The sequence below is a fragment of the Carassius auratus genome, unplaced genomic scaffold (genome assembly GCF_003368295.1).
Source record: "Carassius auratus strain Wakin unplaced genomic scaffold, ASM336829v1 scaf_tig00016313, whole genome shotgun sequence".
NCBI classification, from domain to species: domain Eukaryota; kingdom Metazoa; phylum Chordata; class Actinopteri; order Cypriniformes; family Cyprinidae; genus Carassius; species Carassius auratus.
This window is the reverse complement of record NW_020524664.1, coordinates 38498-60800: the sequence shown is the minus strand read 5'-3', so window position 1 is coordinate 60800 and position 22303 is coordinate 38498. Positions and strand designations below refer to the sequence as shown.

General features: G+C 35.0%; 1 protein-coding gene across 2 annotated transcripts; it reads right to left on the bottom strand.

Moving 5' to 3' along the window:
- Positions 1-6836: 6836 nt before the first annotated feature.
- LOC113075051 (uncharacterized) lies at positions 6837-13861 on the bottom strand. 2 transcript variants are annotated; one of them, XM_026247765.1, is made up of 10 exons: positions 13688-13861; positions 13381-13550; positions 12868-13209; positions 12707-12748; positions 11588-12539; positions 11166-11260; positions 10595-10906; positions 10178-10498; positions 9816-10097; positions 6837-8807 (listed from the first exon to the last, which is right to left on the bottom strand). In XM_026247765.1, the coding sequence occupies exons 6-10, from the start codon at positions 11236-11238 to the stop codon at positions 8506-8508; spliced, it is 1290 nt and encodes a 429-aa protein (XP_026103550.1). In that variant the 5' UTR covers positions 11239-11260; positions 11588-12539; positions 12707-12748; positions 12868-13209; positions 13381-13550; positions 13688-13861; the 3' UTR covers positions 6837-8505. The 2 variants fall into 2 exon arrangements, with proteins under 2 accessions (XP_026103550.1, XP_026103551.1); XM_026247766.1 differs by having other exon boundaries at positions 11588-11700; positions 11781-12539; positions 13381-13727.
- Between the last annotated feature and the right edge of the window lie 8442 nt (positions 13862-22303).

Genomic DNA, 22303 nt, shown 5'->3' with positions numbered 1-22303 from the left:
TGTTCCTCAAAGGATATAGATTAGTCAGGAAGAACGGAAAACCCTAAAAACAAAAGATGCCTTTTTATAATCTCCAGAAAAATAATGATGAAAAAATGTGTGGATAAGGAACAAAAAAGAAAAAAGAAATCCATGAGAGATTGATGTTCCCTTTGCAGTCTGTCTGTACCGGAGGAAGGTTCTGTGCTGGTAAGCCGTTGTTGGGAATAATGCCAGGTATGGGCTGCTCCTGCTGAAACGGGGGCAACTGTGCTGGGTTCAGCTGGTTTATTTGAGGGGGCAGGAATGGTCCCTGCATCGCAGGGTTAAAGTTGAGCACCTGTGGGGGCTGCTGCTGCATCAGGAAGGGAGGAAAAAATGCAGTTCCCTAAGGAGAAAGAAAGCAGAGATTCAAATGAGCCCCATGCCAACAAAAGAAATTCCTTGTTTCAGGTTAAGAAATTATATATCTCTGTCATATGCCAGGCAAACATGTTATTTCTGTCTGAAAAATCTAAATCTAAACTTCAACTGGAAGCTGATTTACCTGTCCTGGACCCAAACCCACACCTGCCAGAGTGAGTCCATTGAAACGCAAAACCTACAAAGAAACAAGTAACAGTTGTGAGGATGACAGAAAACAACTGATTATGTAACAGAACACTATAATCTTAGTTTATACTATATATATTATATTATATTATATTATATTATATTATATTTATATATATATATATATATATATATATATATATATATATTGACCCAAACTTTAAATGGTAGAATTTGTATATTAATATATAATAATTAGTGTATAATTTGTGACAAAACTTCACAAGAAACATACCTCATTACTGTTACTTCCAATTATTCCAATTTGTGGCTGGTAGATCTGTGAAACACAAGCAGTTCTGTTACTATAGATTCAATCTGAAAACATGAATTTCTCAATGAAGACTTACAGGAGCACAAGTGCAAATGCTGAGAAGACCGGCCATGGATAAGATGGCCTGAAACTTCATCTTGGTAATCTGTGGATGAAAAATCAATGAGAATTAATATATACTAAAACAGAAAGATACTGTCCTTAGATATATATTTTAAAAGACGCTAAGATACTATTAATATTACAGTCAGTAAATTGAGAATATTAGAGAAAATAAAAGTACATTCAAGGCAGAGCAGAAGTGCAAACTATTAGCGTCTTTTCCCCTTTACTTTTAAACTGGTGCATGTCCTTTTATAATATCAGACTGCTGTAGTTGTAACACATACGGTGTGTCATGTGTCTCAATTTGTCTATACCGCATTACATATGTATCATTATGGGCAAATGAGCTGCTAATTGTTTTCATTAATTTATTGTCTGGGTTTGAGTATGCATACAGTATGTGTGTTTGATGAGATGAGAATTATCATGATTTTATCCAAAGTCACTAAAACATTTAAGAATGAACTAAAATAGAAGAGAAGCACCAGTGCCGAGTTCAGGATTGAGCTTTGTCACAGACTGATATAAGAAGAATGAATGGAAGGCTGTTTGCTCTGTGAGGTAAGGAGACAAATTATTGTCTGACTGAAAAAAAAAAGATTGAGCCATTCTCTACAAAACAATAATTATGGCAATTTGTGTGGTGATCTCAGGCAGCATTTACATGGTTCAGGAGTTGAGTATCCCAGACAGAAGAACCAGACTCATATGTGACCCTGAACCACAAAACCAGTCTTAAATCGCACAGGTATATTTGTAGCAATAGCCAAAAATACACTGTATGGGTCAAAATTATAGATTTTTCTTTTATGCCAAAAATCATTAGGATATTAAGTAAAGATCATGTTCCATGAAGATATTTTGTAAATAAATGTACCTACTGTAAATATGTACAAACTTAATATGTATTGCTAAGAACTTAATTTGAGCAATTTTAAAAGCGATATTCTCAATATTTAGATTTTTTTGCACCCTCAGATTCCAGATTTTCAAATATTTTCCTATCCTAACAAACCATACATCTATGGAAAGCTTTTTTATTCAGCTTTGTATAAATCCCAGTTTCAAAAATAGACGCTTATGACTGGTTTTGTGCTCCAGGGTCACATATGGTTTGTGTTTCCTCGCCTGTAGTGTACCTTTCTCATTTCTAAACTGTTCAGGAACTTTAAGAATCCAGTAGATGGCACTATAATACAATCAGCCAATATCTAACTATGCTTTGATTTTTTAACAAATAGTCCAAAACCCAGCATGTCTGATTATGCAACCCAGCTTAATAGTCTTTTTATAGAAAAAGAAAAACGTATATTTATTTGAATTTTTGAAATTCTTCTTTTCATTTCTTGGGAGTATTTATTTATTATTTTTCATTATTTCATTCATTCGCTGAGACATCAGAACATTTTTATATTACAAGGTTAATATTTTTTCAACACTCATATGAAAAGTATACTTTTTTTTCTGTCCTTGAGAAACACAATAGTTGTGACACAAACCATTTGCACACTCCTGAAATATCCATAGTGAATCAGACATACACATTTGGGGTCTGTATGATTTTCTGAACAAAGTCTGTTATGGTCACAAAGGCTGTATTTATTGGATAAAAAATGAGATATTATTACAATTTTAAAAATCTGCTTTCTATTTAAAAATTTGTAAACGTTATTTCTGTAATACATATTCAACAGCCATTCCTCCAGTGTCACATGATCCTGTAGAATTCATTATAGTGTTTGTTAAATAATTAAATAAAGGTGTTGTGCTGCTTAATAATGTGTGGAACCCATGATATATGATTTTTGGTGACTATTGTATTACAAGTCCAAATATTCAAAAGCACAAATTAATTTTAAATGTCTTTACTGACACTTTTGATCAATTGAATATATATATATATGTATGTATGTATAATTTCTTAAATTCTTTTAATTTTATTCATTTGTTAGTCTATGTAAATTTGATGAGCTGTGACTTTTTCTGTCCTGATGCCATCCACATTTTTGACATGCTCTTAGTCTGAATTTAATATTTGTACTGGATTTCTTTAAATAGAAGTCTTTTTGAACCAGTGCCCATATCAGAAATGAGCTTTGTCAGAGCCTAACAAAAGCCTTAATGTGAGATACTGAGACAAATTTGGGACAGAGAATATAAAACAGTGACAGGAAACTCATTTTAAAACAGTGATAATGAGGAAGATGATGATTAGCATGGTAGAATTAATTGCATGATTATATTATTACATTTAATACATGTACATTGTTAATTACATAGTAAAAAATGTTTTGTTTTGTTTTTTTTACTTCAAGAACATTGTTGCCAGTAGATGGCAATATAACACAATGAATTATGAAAGAAACAGCTGTGGTCTCAAACTTATCACAGGAGTAAGATGGGGAAATCAAAGGAGAAAACATTCACAGTTGCATCCAACTAGTGACTTTTATTCAGCATTCAGTATAAACATTTGTTACAAATAGTGATTATTTGTCACTATAAAGCGAAGCATTAGACAGTTTACCCTACGTTTTACTTAGCTGTGATTCTGAATATTCTACATTAATGACATTTGTTGCAGAGAAGAGAAGATCTCTTGAATGTATCTGTGAAAAGAAACAAACTCAGTCAGCTTCTCAGCAATACTATTTATAATTGTACATTAACATCAAAATATAAGTGTGTCAACACATATATAAAACACACCTTAATTTTCTATTTCAGCACATGTATCACTCAGATTTACCCAACAGGGTTTCCAGAGACAGCAGGGTTGACCTGAGATGGCATCTGCAGTATATGTAAATGATCAATTATATTATAATCCAGGTTACAATAGATTTTACAACAATACAAAATGATTTTTTTCTACAAACCTTGGTGATTGAGACAGGGGGTCTTGCAGTGGTCCTTCTGAGGAAGGAGCGCTGAGAAGAATGATTTAACACAGTTAGAAAGGTGGATGGGAGCAATTCTGCCTTTTGTATATTGCATTAACATTGAATATTGCTAAACAATGAAGTTGCAGGACATGTTTTACTAAGAACACACTAATCAGTTATAGTTAGGTATTAGTAGTAGTATTTTAGGCAATGTGCTACAAGTAAATAGGTAAATAGGATCAAGTTCAAGGTATTTACAGAGAAGATTTTGGATCAATGTCTAAAGACTAGCTTCAAAAAATGATGGTTTTGCCTTTAATAGCTTTGTAAAAATGTACCTTAAATCTATTCAGTGAGCCTGGTGGTACAGCTTGATTATTTCCAGTAGGACCTTGTCCAGCCTAAAAGCATTAGGAATAAGCTTCATGAACATATTTATAGCAAATACTTATAATTTACAGCATTAGAATAGTATAAGCAACTAAAAAGGTTGTTTTGTACCGCAACTTGTTGCTGCAGAGGGATCATGGCTGGTTGATTCTGGAATCCACCGATGTAATACGCCAGTCCCTGTCGATAAGAAAAGTCCAAAACAACGATCCAAATTACATTAATTCAGACTGAAATAAATGTATGTTGTTACACAAACATTGTGAATGAAAATGAACGCATACCCCATTGGGTGAAGCAAAAGGGTAAGCCATCTGAGGTCCGATGTTGGGGGGAGCGAAGGGAACTGGTGGCTGCTGAAGAACATATGGAGGAAGAGCAGCAGCAGGCAGAATCTGTCAGACACAAAAGAGTTAGTATTTGTCTCTGTAGGACATTATATTTTAGCTGGGATAAAGTGCTTAAAGGAACTGTTCACCCAAAAATGAAAATTAACAATTTTTCACTTCATCAGAACAGTTTTGGAGAAATGTATCATTACATCAATTGCTCACCAATGGATCCTTTTCATTGAATGGGTGCCATCAGAATGAGAGTCCAAACTGCTGATAAAAATATTCACAAGTAATCCACATGACTCCAGTCCATCAATGAATGTCTTGTGAAGTGAAAAGCTATGTATTTGTAATAAACAAATCCAGCATTAAGATGGTTTCAGAAGTGGCCAGAAGTGATGGTTTAAAAATGCTTTAGATTTATTTCTCATAAACACATAGCTTTTCTTTCACTTTACAAGGCATTAATTGATGAACTAGTGTCTACTTGTGGAATATATACTGTGATGTTTTTATCAGCTGTTTGGACTCTTATTTTGACGGCACCCATTCACTGCAGAGGATCCTTTGGTGAGTAAATAATGTTTTCTCCAAATCAGGTCTAATAAAGAAACAAACTCATTCATATCTCTGATGGTCTGAGTAATCTTTCAGCAAATTTTCATTTTTGGATGAACTGTTCTTTTCATTGGTAAATCTTCAGTTCCTACCTGTGCTAATGGAGGCTGTCCAATAACAGCAGGACCACCAGAAAGCACAGGTGGGTTCAGGCCACCCACCAATAGAGGGTTAACTCCATTTACACCAGTAACCAGACCACCATTCAGACCATTGATAAGTCGCAGCTTCTGAAAATAAATGCAGCTAAGTGCCAGTGTTTACACACTTAATATTTCTGATGAAATGAATAATTTTCATACCTTAGCTGAGGTGATCTAGAAGAGAGGGAAAGATTAAAGTGATCAAAGCATGCGTGGATGAACTGATAAATCACGAGTGACCAAAAGAATATAAAGTAACATGGTTAGATGAAATCAGTGTACTCACATCGGCAATTACAGTCAGAACCAGAAACATTATAACAAAGTTCTTCATCTTGCAATCTGGAAAACAGCATATTTTAAATTTCAAAGCCTGGATTTGATAATGATACAATCGTGCCGCATAAATATAAACCAAGATTTATAAAAATAATAGTAATAATTCTGGCACCCACCTGTGTCTCACTTGAGTCGTGATATGCTCTGCCATGTACAGTGGAACATAGATCTCCAAAGCTTTTTTTATTGAGCTGAATAATCTAGTTCAGCCAATCGGAGTTCAACACTAATCCAGCTGTGTTTATCACCAGGGTATTTGCAAGCATTAGTTATGTTATGGTCTCGTTATGCAGATATTTTCAAGTATACCACAAGGATATCTTTTGGCAGAATTCGTGGTCATTTTGGAGCTCAGAGTGACTAAATACACATAGATGAACACACAACATAAGTCACATGACATCATCGTGTACTCCATAGACTGCACAAAAACAGAGATGTGGTTTGAGCTATAGTTTTGCTCATGACCTATATGAAAACATGCTTTGATCCTGGTCTGAATGTCATGGTCATGTAGCCAACAAATGTCATCTCCATAGGTCATGATGCCACAAAAGCGGTTATAAATGAAAAACTGAAGAAATGTTGAAAATATATATAAATATGGACAGAGGAAAGCGTTTTGGTAACACTTTAGTATAGGATCCAATTCACACTAATAACTAGTTGCTTATTAGCATGTCTATTATTAACATATTGGCTGTTTATTAGTGCTTATAAAGTACATATAATGCATAACATCCATAATACCCAATACCCTAAACTTAACAACTACCCTATAAAATATTAATAAGCAACAAATAAGGAGTTAATTGAGGCAATAGTCAAAGTTAATGGTTAGTTAATAGTGAGAATTGGACCCTAAAATAAAGTGTGACCAAAGTTTATCTGGGGATTTTACGTTTCGAAGATTTTGAAGACTGATATGTATAAGCAATGCTGTAAATCCATAGGTTAAATTACAATTATGTAAAACAGGTCACAAACATTAATGGCATGTAAGTATAAGATTTAGTTTACTTTGGAGAATCTTAAATAGTTTGATTTCCAGAATTCTATTTGTTCATTACTTAAGCTGGATTTGACATATTTCACACTTCTGGTAGCGTTAATATAATTCTAAAATGTGGGAAATAAAATGAGCATGTGAATCCTATAACTTTTGACTGGTATTGTTTATTTTTTCCTGAATGAACAAGTATACATTTCACATAATGTCTTCATGTTTGTTGTTAGTGGATTCACAAAAGATCATTGCAATGGATGGATGGACAGATTCTTGAAATATTTAAGACATTTCATTTAGACGATAAATATATATTTTAATCTCTGAATGCTTTGAAATTGTTTGGCAGATTTGTCACTATCGCACATTCATATAATAGGAATTTTAATACAAAAGTTATTAAAACACATGACATTTAAAAATACAGTTCACACAAATATTTGTACCTAATTGTAATAATAGTTAACAAACAATAGCAGCAAGAAAAAGTGCAGAGTAATGCTTAGAAAGAAGCAGCACAATACCAGCAACAGGTGGGTTTACAAGGTGTGGGCACATCTGACATCATCTTCATTACTGTAATAATAACAGTTGTGCAGCCCAACCATGTCTGGCTCAACCCTAATGACTTAAGATGTCTGTCAGCAGTGTAAGCATATCAGGAAAAAATGATCATTAAATAAAATATCATAAAATAACAAAAAACATCAAATATTTTAAGTGCATTTTTTGGGTAACAAGTGGCAGCATAAAACCCTAAAAACTGGTGTGCTTTCCTCATCTTATAATTGTACATTCACTTTACACATAGATAAATGCACAGTACAGAGATCAGTGGATCAGACATATCAGTGACCATAGTAAAAAGGCTTAATGAAGGCAGTTCATATTGTCATTAAAATAATAATTCCTGAGCTAAGCAATATATAATTGCTTTCTTATTATAAATACAGAGCACATTACAAAGAGTTGTTATATGTTCAAAGCCTTGTATTGCTTAGCACCAGATATGTTTTTGATATAATTAGCCTGCATCAAATTTGGAGGTCACTTAAATGAAATGATCAGCTGTCATACAGTCCCTCAGTCTTAACTGAAAGGTACAAGTAACTTCTGCAGCAGCTCCAAGGCTTTGGAATGAGTTACCTCTATCTTAATATCTGTAATATCCCTTACATTAAGTGCATTTCACAGTTCGCTAAAGACTCTGTTTTGATCCTTTTCGCTATCCCTATATAAATTATCTCTGTATATATTTGTATTGTACAGCAATTTGGTCCACAATGTGGTTTAAAAAAAAGTTTCACATTTTGTTCACTGGCACAAATGTACTCATAGAATACCCTTAAACATCAGCTATTAGTAGTACTGCATTTCGTTGCCTTGTACCTTACAAAGTGCAATGACAATAAAGTTGACTCTACTCTACTCTACTCTACTCTACTCTAATCTACTCTTATATAATTAGTATATAGTAGAGCAGAAGAAGAAAACCTAAGCAGATTCTGACTTAATCAGATTTTATCTTTTAACATGCACAGACTGCATGAATATACAGTTTCCCACTGTTTTTGCATACTATCCTTCCTCATTTTCTTTGTTTTAAAAAGCAGACTTAATATTTATTTTTATTTTTATTTTATTTTTGGGGGGGGGGTCTAGTTAGGAGATGAGAAGCATATCCAAGTATAATGCTTATATTAAGTAGTAAAAATGTCCATTCCCCTGCCCAAAATTAAATGTGTGCTGATGAGAATTCTGAGAAAGCAACCTAATTGAAATTTTAATTGGTTTGGGCATTTTTGCTCTGATTGAGATGTTACATGTTTTCATCAATGCTGTCCTGCTTCTCAGTGCTGGGTATCACAGGCATGGTCTCCTCTACTGCCAGCCCTGGATAATCTTCAACATCCCCCGAGATATTTGGGTTGGTTTCTTGTTGTGGCACTCCAATGTATGCAGACTCTATAACCACAGTAGACTCTCTGGCGTTATAATAAGAGTGATTTTCTGTCACTTGTGACGTTCTATGATATTTACACCAAAGGAATAGACCAATGAAAAGGAGGAGTAAAACAGGCAATGCTAATAGAGCCACAAAGTAAGGGTTCCAGGCCACACCTGTGAATGACACAAAAGGAGCACAGTTAACTAAAAGCTAAAACAACCTGAAAAACGAATGCAATAATAATATTCAGTGTAAATATTGTTTATTAAAATCATAAACGGGTGGAAGATGTTGAGATCATGTCACTGTATGAAGCACTGGCTGCAGTCAGACTCCTCGTGCAAACAAAAATCTCATTGAATTATTACATTTAATGGAAAAATAATGTTTGGAAATGTAAACTGATATTTTCTACTGACACTCTACAGTAAATGATAGAAATAACTGACTTAAAATCATTTTTTGTTGGTGAAAATACTAGGGGCCCAAGACTTTTGCACAGTACTGTATATTTTGGGATTAACAACATGAGCTGTACGTGTCAAGCTGGATATGCCGTCATAAAAATTTGAGGACACCACATCAAACTTCAATAATAGGCCTATTAAATACCTGTTAGATATTTTATATTAACTTTTGAATTTTTTTTTTTGTAAAATAAAACCTCTTCGAGCTCATATACAGCATTGGAAAAGAGTGAATTTATTCAGAATTTAATTTGGGTCTATCCTCTAATCTATAATATAAATAAAATTAAATTCTGAATATTTCATATATAGATCAGTGGGTCTATCACAGGCCGGGTAACACTTTAGAACAAGGTTCCATTGGTTAATGTTAGTTAATGTATTCATTAACATAAACAAACAATGAACAATACATTTATTTATCTTTCTTAATGTTAGTTAATGAAAACACAGTTATTCATTGTTAGTTCATGCACCTTATTCTAAAGTGTTACCCACTGGTCATCACTCACCACACCACTGTTCTTGTGTTGTGACCATATGTTTTTTTTTTCTATTCCTAATTTTGTCAATTTTCTCAACCAGTGAGTGGGGTTAAGTAGAAATAGTAGAAATAGCCTTGGCCATCAAAATGGGCTACTTGCACTTTGTAAAAAACAGACACTCTGATATTTTAAACATTATAAACGTGAATTAGTTTGATTTCAAACGTACCCTCGACAGTGACAGTGTTGATACTAATGACTTCACCCATGGTGTCTTTCACAGTGAATGTCCCTCCATCAGAGAATGTTAATCCTCTCAGCACGAGGGAGTAATTCATGACAGATACTCTGTTATCATAGTCGAAGGAACATGTAGTGTTGTTTCCTGTCACACTGCAAACCTGGATCTCCTTTGCATCAGAACTGGTGAACGTTACAGTCACAGAGTCAGAGCCGAACAGGTCCAGGGTGAGATTATCTCCAAACCTTTTTACATAGAGGTTTTGATGAGCTGAAGAAAGAATTGCACATTTTAGTAAACTTTTTATTTATTTTTTCTGGAGAAAAAATAAACATTATAAAAGACATTACCTGTAACGCTGAGAGTGACAGCAGCAGGATAGCCATGTTCCTCATCTGTATTGTGATAGCACCGGTACAATCCCTTATCTGCTGTGGTGACCCTGAGCATGTTAAGGGAAAGGTCTCCATCCTTATAGTGATGAAGTGCAACTGATGCCCTGCCTCTAAAACCAGAGCCATAGTTTATAAGTCCTTCTTGAACCTGCAATACAGTTTGGTCATCTTTTTTCCACAGGATGCTCACAGCATCATCGGCGATATTTTTCTCTGTGCGTGCGAAGCAGGGCAGTGTGACGTTGCCTCTGACTGAGACATTCACAGTAGTGGGTACTAAACATTAAAAAGACATAAAACAAAGAACAAGATCACATCTAACAGTGGTGAGTTAACTACAGTTTTGATCTAATACCTGAAGTATGAACGTACCGAAAACTTCCAAGTGGAATTTACACAGAAATTCTAAACCACACCTGGCTTCGTACCAGCCTTCATCATTGTACAGAACAGGAGACATTATTAGAGAAGGGTTTCCAGACTTTTCATTGGAGAGGTGTACTCTGTTCTTAAAACTGAATCCTTCTGTGCATGTCCCTTGGACACATCGTAGGACATCCAGCTTTTCATATTTAGTTGTTAATGCCCACAAAATATCCCCATCACATGTCTTGTAACAAGGGATAATTGCAGTATCCCTCACTTTCACAGCATCAGGGACTGACATTCCACCAAGACAGGAAGCTAGCAGGGAAGAGAAGATAAAAAAAGTATTTATATATATTTATATAAATATGCTCTTCTTATATATTCATCTTCGCTCTGCTCATCTTCGCTCCTATTTATATATATATAAATAGGAGCGAAGATGAGCAGAGCGAAGATGAGCAGTGAAATCTGGTTGTGAGGACAGATCGCACTGCTTATTGAAAGATATCAAAAAGTGTAGTTACAATATATTAATAATTAATACACCAGGAGGAAAAAAAGGTTGGCATCTTACCAAAGAGTAATAAAAGACGATAACTGTGGACCCCTGATAAATTCCAGGTTGGCGGATGGTCAGATAGTATCATAGCTGGTCTGCAGTCTCTAGAACTGGAGCATTTATGAAAGAGTAAAAAAAAAAAAAAGAATGTTATGTATTTTACGACAAAAAAGAAAAAAGAAAATCATTCACTTTATAATTAATAAATAATGCAAGTTTAAACTTTTCAAAATGTGTTATTGTTATTATTATTGGAAGTTAATTTAATTATGTAATAAATTATATTTTATAATCCATCCAACTTCTATTCTCATTTTATTATATGATTTTTTTCTCAAATATTTGATTTTCTAATACCTGATTTACATCAGATATATTCAGATGATATATAAGATGTTGAAAACGCACCACGTCTATAAATAAGAGGCTTTACACACCTGTTCTGGTCTTGCTTTGAGGTTTACAAACTCTGGGAATTTTCCGAAAGCAGTTATTCCTGGGAATTCTGTTGACAAGCTGTCAACACGCGTCGTTTAACTCGCAAATGAATCTGTAGACAAGTACATCGACTTAAAACTCCGATCAACTTCAAAGAGCAGCGTCCATCGAAGGTTATAAGTTATTATATACCTATTAATCGATCAGACGTTGTGATAGAGTCCGGAAGTCAAAGTTAACGCCGCCATCTTTATATTGTGAGGCCGCTAGAGGGCCGCCTTGTGTAGCAGGATTTTTTATTATTGAGATGAACAGTGATTGGAACTTAGTAAAATAGGTTGATCTTAACGAATATAGGCCTTACACGCATTATTGAATTAAATGACTTTTATAAGAAATACACAGAGACCAAATATCTTGCATGTTTATTTTTAGCTTTATTAAAAATTGAGGCCACCCTGACCATCAAGAGGCCTTCAGGTGTTATTACCATAGACAGTAAAAGAAAGGTTATTGCTAACCTACATTCAATATTTTAAAGAAACAAAAGCTAAAAAAAAAAAAAAACTGATTTGACTGATTGACTCCCCACAAAATTATCTTCACTTCTCCTTATTTATTAAGTAGCTAGCCTAAATGAATGCAAAAAAAGAAGAAGAAAAAATAAATAATAATAAATATATTTTAAAGTCTGTCTACCACAATATGACAGGGCAATGTTAGTTTTATGAAAATAAATGATAACAAAAAAGTTAATACCCAAGGCATTGACATACTTTTATGGTTGTAAATGGGGTTTTGTTTCGTTTTTTGTCTTAATATGCACCACAGAAATCGCTAGTAACATTACCAGTAGACCAAAACACAAAACTGCTGCAAAAACTTGGTAATGTAGAGAGGCTCCGCTAAAACCTCCTGATAAATCTGTTTGTTTCACTCCTCCTGACAAATCTGTTGAAATAACAAAGTAATAAATAAGAATCAAATTTGAGGGCCAGGAAACATTTTTTGAAATGCTTTTATACTAGATTTACTTTATACAAACAGAGATACACCAGTAGAAGTAGGCCTTCAAATGTGGCTCTGTAAATCCTTAGAAAAAAGCTTTTGACTCTCACCTCGTACATTATCAGATGGTTTTTGTTTACTTTGTTGATTTGCTAAAAAAAAAAAAAATACACATATATATATATATATATATATATATATAAGCAAAAAGAATCCAATAGAAACAATGGCCCCATATTTCATTTCATAAGAAATTAAATGTCACACTTACTATATAGTTGCACTCCTTTATCAAAATCCAAGCGTTTTTGATATGACGTTGAACAATAGTATGTGGCGAGATCGCTGGTGGAGACATGGAGAATTTTCAGTCCAGTCATCTGCTTCTCCATAAAGCCCTCAAAATGAGTTTCATTGTAATTCCAGACAACAGACAGTTCTCCAGTGTGTTTCAGACTTGTGACCATCAGAGCCATCAGCCGGCCCTCACTCATCCTCAGCCAGTGGATCTCAGAGTAGAGAGACAGGTTGCACATCAGAGCCACTGTCTCTCCGAGTCTGACTTCTTTTAACTCTACTGCTTCCAAACGCTTCGGTGGTGAAACGAGGAGAACTGACAGAAAGCAAGCAACGGGATTTTATCCAGCTTGTTTACAACTGCTAAATATATATATGTATATATTTATATAATTATATATATGAAAGATATATCAAAGTAATGATTTGGTGCAATGATTGCAGTTATTTTAGCTTTTAAAGTACAACAACAAAAACATCACTTTACCTGTAAGGGCGATTAAACATGGTAACACCATTGTGAAAGTGTAGTCATAGTTCAGTGTTTGCTTGATTGCTGAAGAACTGCTAGATTTCCAAAGGAAGTAAAACCCACTTTCTGCTCGCTCTCAGTGTGCGTGGGTATTTAAAATTTCCATCTGTGCTGTTATTGGTAACCTATGAAATACAGATAAAGTAATTCCCCACTAAAATATGCTTAGCCAATAAAGATAATTTAAGAATTTAAAAAAAAGAAGAAGAAGAAATGAGATGTGGAATTGAGAAATGAAGTATTTTGCAAGTTATGTTCTCACTTGCGATTCAGGTGAAATGAGACTGCTCTTTGTTCTTTCTCCGAGGTTTACTGCTGGGTGCTGTACTGGGATCAGATTTTCTTGTCACTGTATGTGACAATTCAGATACCAAAGTCTGTTCTGAGATCAGAGGCATGACAATGTTCTCATTTGCAGCAGGAAGTTGTTTGGCCAAAGGAAATAGGTTTACTCATGCACATACAGATTTAGGCGTGAAAGCCACAAACTAGCCTACATGAATTTTTGTTTTGAAAATGAGTCAAGTGTATTCATAAAGACTTTGGATAACATTGGGAAACATTTTTGAATAGTAGTTAAAAAAAGCAATGGTTTGGAGACTCAAGAGATTGCATGTCAAAATCATGTTGGGGGAAAAATCTTGAATCTCTCATTAGCAGCAGGACACTTTATGTACAACATTCCTGGTTTTGTAAACTAAAGTTCTCTTCAGGCAGAAAACAAGAAAGATATTGAAAATGGCATGTCATCCTGTTTGTAAAATGTGGTTGTGGTTATGGTTGTCATGAATGGAGTTGAGTTTTCAGAAGCTTTTAAATAGTTTTTGGTTTCAGTATTTAAGTTAATACAAACTTCAACATCATGTAAACTGATTCACTTGAAGATGGGGAGCCCACTCACCAAATTGTACTTTACCTATATATAACAGTGTAGCTGTCATTTGGATCATTTTTTTTAAAACACTGCAGTATTGTTGCATTTCACAATAAGTTATCAGTAATATTTCACATTTTAGTACATTGAAAATGGACATTCCACAGTTAAGGAGTGGTATTGCACTGAATTGCAGATATAAATTTTTACCAACTGTACATTTATAAAAGCTGACACTTTTTAACAAGAGTAAGTCAATAAAGTCTGATTTGGGACTCAATTCATCATTCTAATAATGGCAAAAATTCAGACTTAGTTTTGAATTTCTGAGGGCAAGTAAAAGTTATATGTAACTTTAGTTTATAACTATATTGTTTCTATCAAACTATGGTATTCGTTATGACAAGCAGCCATAACATTACATAAAATGTAAATACACATGACAATAGAAATAGAAAAAAGCAATATAGAAGTGTATTAACAACAAATTATAAACAATACAGATAATTAAATTAATAATATAAACTGTAGCATATCTCCCAAACCAAAAAATTGAAAACCACAGTATTGTAGTGCTTCAACATGTGCCCAAGTAAAGAATCAGAAGATGTCTCATTGCAACATATTTTGGAAAAAAAAAAGAGAGAGAGAGATTACAAAAAATAAAAAATAATCACACGTAAAGCCAAGTTTACAGTATACAGTGGAAATGTAATATTTTGCTTTCAAGAGCACCACAAATGCGCGTTTGGTCAACACAGTATAGTTTTATATAGTTCTTTAAAGGTTCTCTAACTCACCCTTAGTGTCTGATTAGTTTAGTCAGTGAAAGGGTTTCTAAAATTACATTAAATTTAAATACAGTATATTTCCTGAAGATAAAGAGGTTCTCAAATCTTTTTCCCCCCATAAGGAAATATTCCAGGGCCTCCAGACAAGACTTTGACCTCAGAAAAGAGGTGAGTGGAGTGACATCTACAATCTAATATAGAGAATGAGGTTCCTATATGGTTCTACATAGCACCTTTAAAGATATGTGCTATATAGTACTAAAAGTGGTTCCCCTAAGCCAATTAACCAATTTTAATTCCATTTAGAACCATTTTTTAGAGTGCACCACAAAATTCTCACAACGGGCAGCAAATTAATATTGTCTGGTCACAACTCTGTGTAAATCAGTGAGCACTTCTCCTTTGCAGAGATAATCCATCCTCACAGGTGTGGCATATCAAGATGCTGATTAGACAAAGTGTATTTGTTTAATGACTTTTTTTTTTTTACAGCCGAAGGCAGGATCAATGATATCAATACTGATTTCTCTATAAAATTGTCTTTTTTTATTTTAGTTTTTTAGAAACTACAACAAAACAGAAACATATGCAATTAAAACAAGACATCTAAAATTCAAATAAAAAAGTTAAAATGAACATGGAGAAATATTGAAATATACATTTTTACACTTTTTGAATATACAGAAAAAACAACTACATTTCAATAATCCAAAGACAGCATATGGGAGATCACTTTTGGCAAGTACAATTGTATATTAAATTTATTTTTACTATCAATAAATTTAATAGAATCCATATACTTTATTAACCTCATTGAGGCTATCAGTAGCATCCCATTATCATCAACATTCAATGCTCTGCTAAAGGACATCAATATCGACTGTAAAGTTACATAAAAAACTGAAATCTTTTGTAATATTACAAATGTCTTTATCATCATTTCATCAATTTAAAGCACCCTATGTATAAATTATATTCCAATCAAAAGCCATTATTTTAAATAGTAAAAATATTTCACAATATTACTGCTCTTGCTGTACTTTGGATCAAATAAAGGCAGGCTCGGTGAGCAGAAGAAATGACTGGAACTTTTGACTGTTAGTGTATATTTGTATGTAATTATATATAAAATTAATAACATCCTGTGCTAACAAACTGAAATTAGACTACATTGTAATTATTCACTATGTCATTTATGTGGAAGTATTTCGAAATCTGTGCGCATGACACGGGCTGCCGTTCAGCACTGGAAGTGCAGAGATAAACGTCTGTGGTACAGATTGCAGGAAGCAAACAGCAGTCAGTGTACTGACGCACAAATAAGATCCTTTCCCTGCGCTCACTTAAGTAACAGAAGCTGTGCGAGCATACTGTATCTGTCCGCGCCCTGCACAAGCGGAGACAGTGAAGAATGTTTGGCTCAACTTCTCACGTGTTGGATGAGAAATGAAACAGACCAAACTGTGACAAAACTGAAATGTTTTTTTTTTTTTTTTGGAAAGTAGAACTTGCATACACGTTTGAAAAGACAGAAGTAAACGTCAGTTTACCAGTAAAACCAAATTTAAAAACTTAAATACTGAATGCGGATTAAGAAACCTCTTATTGAATGTGTGTTGATTGTGTTGTTTGGACTGTATAACTATTAAGTTGTTGCCTTTAATTTCACATGATTACAGTTAATCTTTTAATTTAAGGCCAGTTCAATGTAGTTTCAACCCAATTAAAAAACAAAAGCTGATGTCTGTACCATCTATGTTTGTGTTGAATGTAGGCTACTTACTGTGCAGTTACTGCTGTTAATTTCAGATGGTTACAGTTATTCTTTTCAATAGCCAAAAGCCAGTTTGGCCTATTAAATACCAAATAAACATCTTGTTTATGCACACTTTCTTTCTTTCTTTTTTGTTGCTTAAAGATAAAAAAAAGAAAAAATCAGAGTTTCGGCCATGAAAAACCATGATCGTGCATCCCTAGTTGAAGGTACAACTGCATGTCACTGATACAGGACATTTGGTCCCTTTTCCTTGATCTTGAATTGATAAAGGCTTATTTTAGGAAAGTTTAAACATGACCTTCGATGTCTACCGGTAGCTGCTTTTTGTCTTTGATTTTAACCCCAATGTACAGACCAGCGCAAATGAGAATGAAACCAGTTATTGGTATCAGTATAATACTGTAAGTTCTCCCAACCTCACAAGTGTCCAGACCTGTAAAAGACAGACAAAGATATAAAGATCAATCATTAAGCCTGTCAATCATTTTAACACATAATGCACCTTCTAGTGAACAGTATGTAAAACGTACACAATTTAAAACATACTCTTCACAGCAACGTTGTAAATGGCAACCAATACATCCATCTTGTCTTTCACTGTAAAGATTCCAGTATCAGATCCCGTTAATTCATGCAGCACAAGGGAGGTATCCACGACAGACACCCTGTGAGTGTAGTCAGAGCTACATGTAGCGATGCTTCTCTCTACACTGCAGAGCAGGATCTCTGTTGTATTAGCACTGGTGAAACTTATTGTCACAGGGTCTGAGACGAACAAATCCAGGGTAAGAAAATCACCAGACGTTTTTTCTTGAAAGCTCTGATAAGCTGAGGATAAACAATGGAAATGTTTCAATTAACAGACGCTTTCCCTTTTGTGGCAGAAGGAAACACTGTAAACAATGTGAACATTGTTAATGCAAATAAACATTTTAATACCTTCAATGTTGAGAACAACAGCTCCTGGGTATCCATTTTCCTCTTCTGTGCCGTGATAACACTGGTATAGTCCTTGGTCTAATGTGGTGGCTCTGCGTATTGAAAAGGAAAGGTCTCCATCTTTATAACCACTTACTGCAACAAAGGCCCTCTCTGCATAACCTGAGCCATAGTTCGTAATTCCATTTTGAACTTGCACAGCTATATGGTCACCCTTTTTTCCACAGGATGTTTACAGCATCGTCAGCAACCTCTTTGTCAGTATGAGCATAGCAAGGTAGTGTCACGTCTTCCCCAACTGACACATTTACTGTTACAGGGACTAAATAGTAGAAAGCAATAGATAAATGATTAGATCACAATTAACCATGACTAGAAGCTCATATACCTGCTAATGGTAAAATAGATGACTATACACTACTATATATTCATTAAATGCTTTGTGTTCCTGAACAAATGAAATAAGAAACAGAACTTACACAGAACTTCTAAAAATGAATTGCAGAGAACTGTTGAACCGCAACTGGCCTCGTACCATCCCTTGTCGTTGTACAAAGCATGATTTAATGTAAGTGACAGATCTCCATTCTTGGTCTTTTCAGTGGAAAGGCTCAATCTGGTTTTAAAGCCACCTCCTTCGGTACAACTTTCTTGGTCACATTTCAAAACCTCCAGTCTCTTCCTACCACCAGTAAATGTCCAGGTTAAAGGTCCAGTACATGTGTTTTTACAAGGGAGAATGGCACGTTCCCCCAGAATAACTGCCACAGGGCGACTAGTTGACAATGTCAGTACAGGGAATGCCAATTCTGACATGAGCATTAGCATGAAAGTTGTTTTATACGTCATTTTGCAGATGTTCCAGTCGATGTTGTGGTTGGCTTTCTTGTGTCCAAACCTAAATTAAAGACCTAAAAAGAAATAGAAAGCAAGTTCTTATGTTAAATGCACTTTAATATAACTTAAATGTAGACATATTAGAATAGGGTACAATGGGGCTAAAGGCAAATTTGATTTTACTTTCTTCTAGAAGTAGATGGCACAAAAACAGATGGCCCTTGATGAAATCGCAGACAAAAACAAGGTTGTTGTTCAATTATCAAGAATATGTACAAGTATGGTATTTCGGTTAAAATTCCACAAGAAATAAATGTCTGAGTTTTTCATTTGTTGACATGACATGGTTAGATTCAAACTGTCAACACACTGTAATTCACTGAGCTGGGTGTCCACTTTAAAAGATAGTCACTATATTTATTATGTAAAATATGATCACTTAAAATAATTTATTTTTATTGTAAAGCCAAAGTCAATTATGTGATCTCCAAGCAGTGTAAGAACATTTTGTTCTATATTTTTTATTAAGACTATTTAATAAATAAATATAAATGATTATTAAATCTACCCTGGAGGGCCAGTGCCAGAACCAAAGTAATTAGTTTGCTAAAGTTGGTAAGATATTCACATATTCAACTTTTCCAGATCAATAACTCACAGGTAAAAAATTTTACTACACAATTGACACTTCTTTTAATTCGTAGTAATATAGTTTCCTCAAAACAAGCTTTCCTCAGCTCTGTACAAAATGCATTGATCTCAATGCACTGGCATCTGAGAGACAAGTCTGAAGGGTCCCTTCTGCAACCTGTGAAACTAATAAAATACTTTTTAGAAATGTTTGTAGATTGATTATTTATTATGTGGTTTCACTGTTTGGATGGTGTTACTGTCTGCAAACCATGACAAATATTTTATCCAAAATCAGTGTTCACGCCACCTTACACAATTACTAAAGTTCATTAACAATTTATATTTTTATGAAAACATGTTTTAAGTTGTGATTTACCACTACTGGCACGCCATCGGACCTTTGGTCATCGTGGCCCCGAGGGGTGTCCCCCCTAGGCGTCCATTATTTTCTGTTTTGAAGGTGGCAACCCTACTGCCTCCATTACTAATGAACAGTCAGAACTAATACACCCTCCCTACAGCGTATTCCCAATATACGATATGCCACACACTGCACTTTAACTCTAACACAGTTCAATACTGGACGCACTTAATACAATAATCGATCTGTTACCACTGGATATACCGTCCAATGCACACTCATGACATTTTGCATATCCAGTTCATGTAGCGCATTAGATGTGACAATAAAAGTGATTTGATTTGTACTTTACCGAGCTCTTACAGAGTTCTGGTAACTTAGCTCTATTTGCTAAAGAGCAAACGTAATTACAAACAAAAACAACAACAACAAGGCATACAATCTACTACAGTTAAACCTGGAAATTACGTTAAGTTCATGTCTGGGACGTCAAGATAGTGTCAAGATCACATATTTTAATATTTCAGAGCATTTTAAAGGTAACATTACTTCCAGACCAATTCACTAACCTTATGCTCAGGTTGCTCTCCAAAGTCGAAGCGTTTTATCAGATTCGTGTGCTCTTCACCGTCACTTCTTACTCGGTTTGAAAATATACCAAAACAATATGCTAAATGTTGTCACTTGATTTGTTTAATAGGCCTATTTCACACCGTGACGTAAGCAAACCGGAAGTAGGGAAACTTTTGTTCCGGTGAAAGCGCTAGCGTTCATTTGCTTGCCGAAAAATGTCGGAGACCAGAAGTAATCAGATGTGTAGTGTGCCTTTGTGTTAAAATTCAAATAAAATACAGCCTTATTTATCATTTCATAGTTTTCCCACCGACGAAAATTTTAAAAAAGCGTTGAAGTTGGGCTATACGGAGAGAGGAGGGGGCGATATTTACTGTGAGGAAAGGTAGGACTTTAGTCTGTGTTATAAGCACTACACGGAGGATGAGGTCTGTGTCCAACCGGAGTCCGGTCGTAAAGATCCTTTTACTGTCTATGTAAAGATCTCGCACCACGAGCTGTGACTTCCAGGTTTGCGTGGAAAAGTTGCGGAGACGTTAAATCACGCGTCAAAACGGGATTTTTGTGGTGCAGAGCAGTAAATGTCGAGATGGTACTGGAGCACGATTACAACAACCGTCCTGTCCCAGGTGAGTGTAATGTGTTAACTAAAACAATAACTTATATTAAATGTTTATCAGCAACTATAGACATTAATAAAATATAGTATGTTTTATTTGTATTGTTAGATGTAACGTTATACATATACATGTAATGTAGCACATGGTAGCAGTTATGCTAACAGTCGAGCAGGTTAGTGAAGCTGTGTTTTTATACTTTTGCTATCACCCTTTTATACTGCTCTCTTTCTGGTTTAAGTTTCACAAAATTAACAGACAATTCAAGTCATCAATAAAATCCACAACAATGTAGGAAATATGAGCAGTTGAACAAACATCTGTTGTACAAGCAGAATTCAAATTATTTTATAATGGTTTGTAGGTTAACTTTGAATTGATGTTCTTAGCAACTGCTATATTACATAAATGTGATAGTAACTTTCCAAATTAATAAGTTGTTTTTTATTAAAGTGTTAAGTTTTTAACACAAAATAATACATGTATTGTTGTTTGCTTTACTTTAATTAGATGCTCTTGCTGAGGCATGGGAGAAAAAAAGAGCTGGAAAAAACACCTGCTAGTGACATCAGCATCATCTACACACCTGCTAATAACATCACTCTCCTCCTCACCTGCTAGTGACATCAGCATCATCTACACACCTGCTAATAACATCACTCTCCTCCTCACCTGCTAGTGACATCAGCATCATCTACACACCTGCTAATAACATCACTCTCCTCCTCACCTGCTAGTGACATCATGCTCCTCCTCACCTGCTAGTGACATCAGCATCATCTACACACCTGCTAGTGACATCATGCTCCTCCTCACCTGCTAGTGACATCAGCATCATCTACACACCTGCTAATAACATCACTCTCCTCTTCACCTGCTAGTGACATCAGCATCATCTACACACCTGCTAATAACATCACTCTCCTCCTCACCTGCTAGTGACATCATGCTCCTCCTCACCTGCTAGTGACATCAGCATCATCTACACACCTGCTAGTGACATCATGCTCCTCCTCACCTGCTAGTGACATCAGCATCATCTACACACCTGCTAGTGACATCATGCTCCTCCTCACCTGCTAGTGACATCAGCATCATCTACACACCTGCTAATAACATCACTCTCCTCCTCACCTGCTAGTGACATCAGCATCATCTACACACCTGCTAATAACATCACTCTCCTCCTCACCTGCTAGTGACATCATGCTCCTCCTCACCTGCTAGTGACATCAGCATCATCTACACACCTGCTAATAACATCACTCTCCTCCTCACCTGCTAGTGACATCAGCATCATCTACACACCTGCTAATAACATCACTCTCCTCCTCACCTGCTAGTGACATCAGCATCATCTACACACCTGCTAATAACATCACTCTCCTCCTCACCTGCTAGTGACATCATGCTCCTCCTCACCTGCTAGTGACATCAACATCATCTACACACCTGCTAATAACATCACTCTCCTCC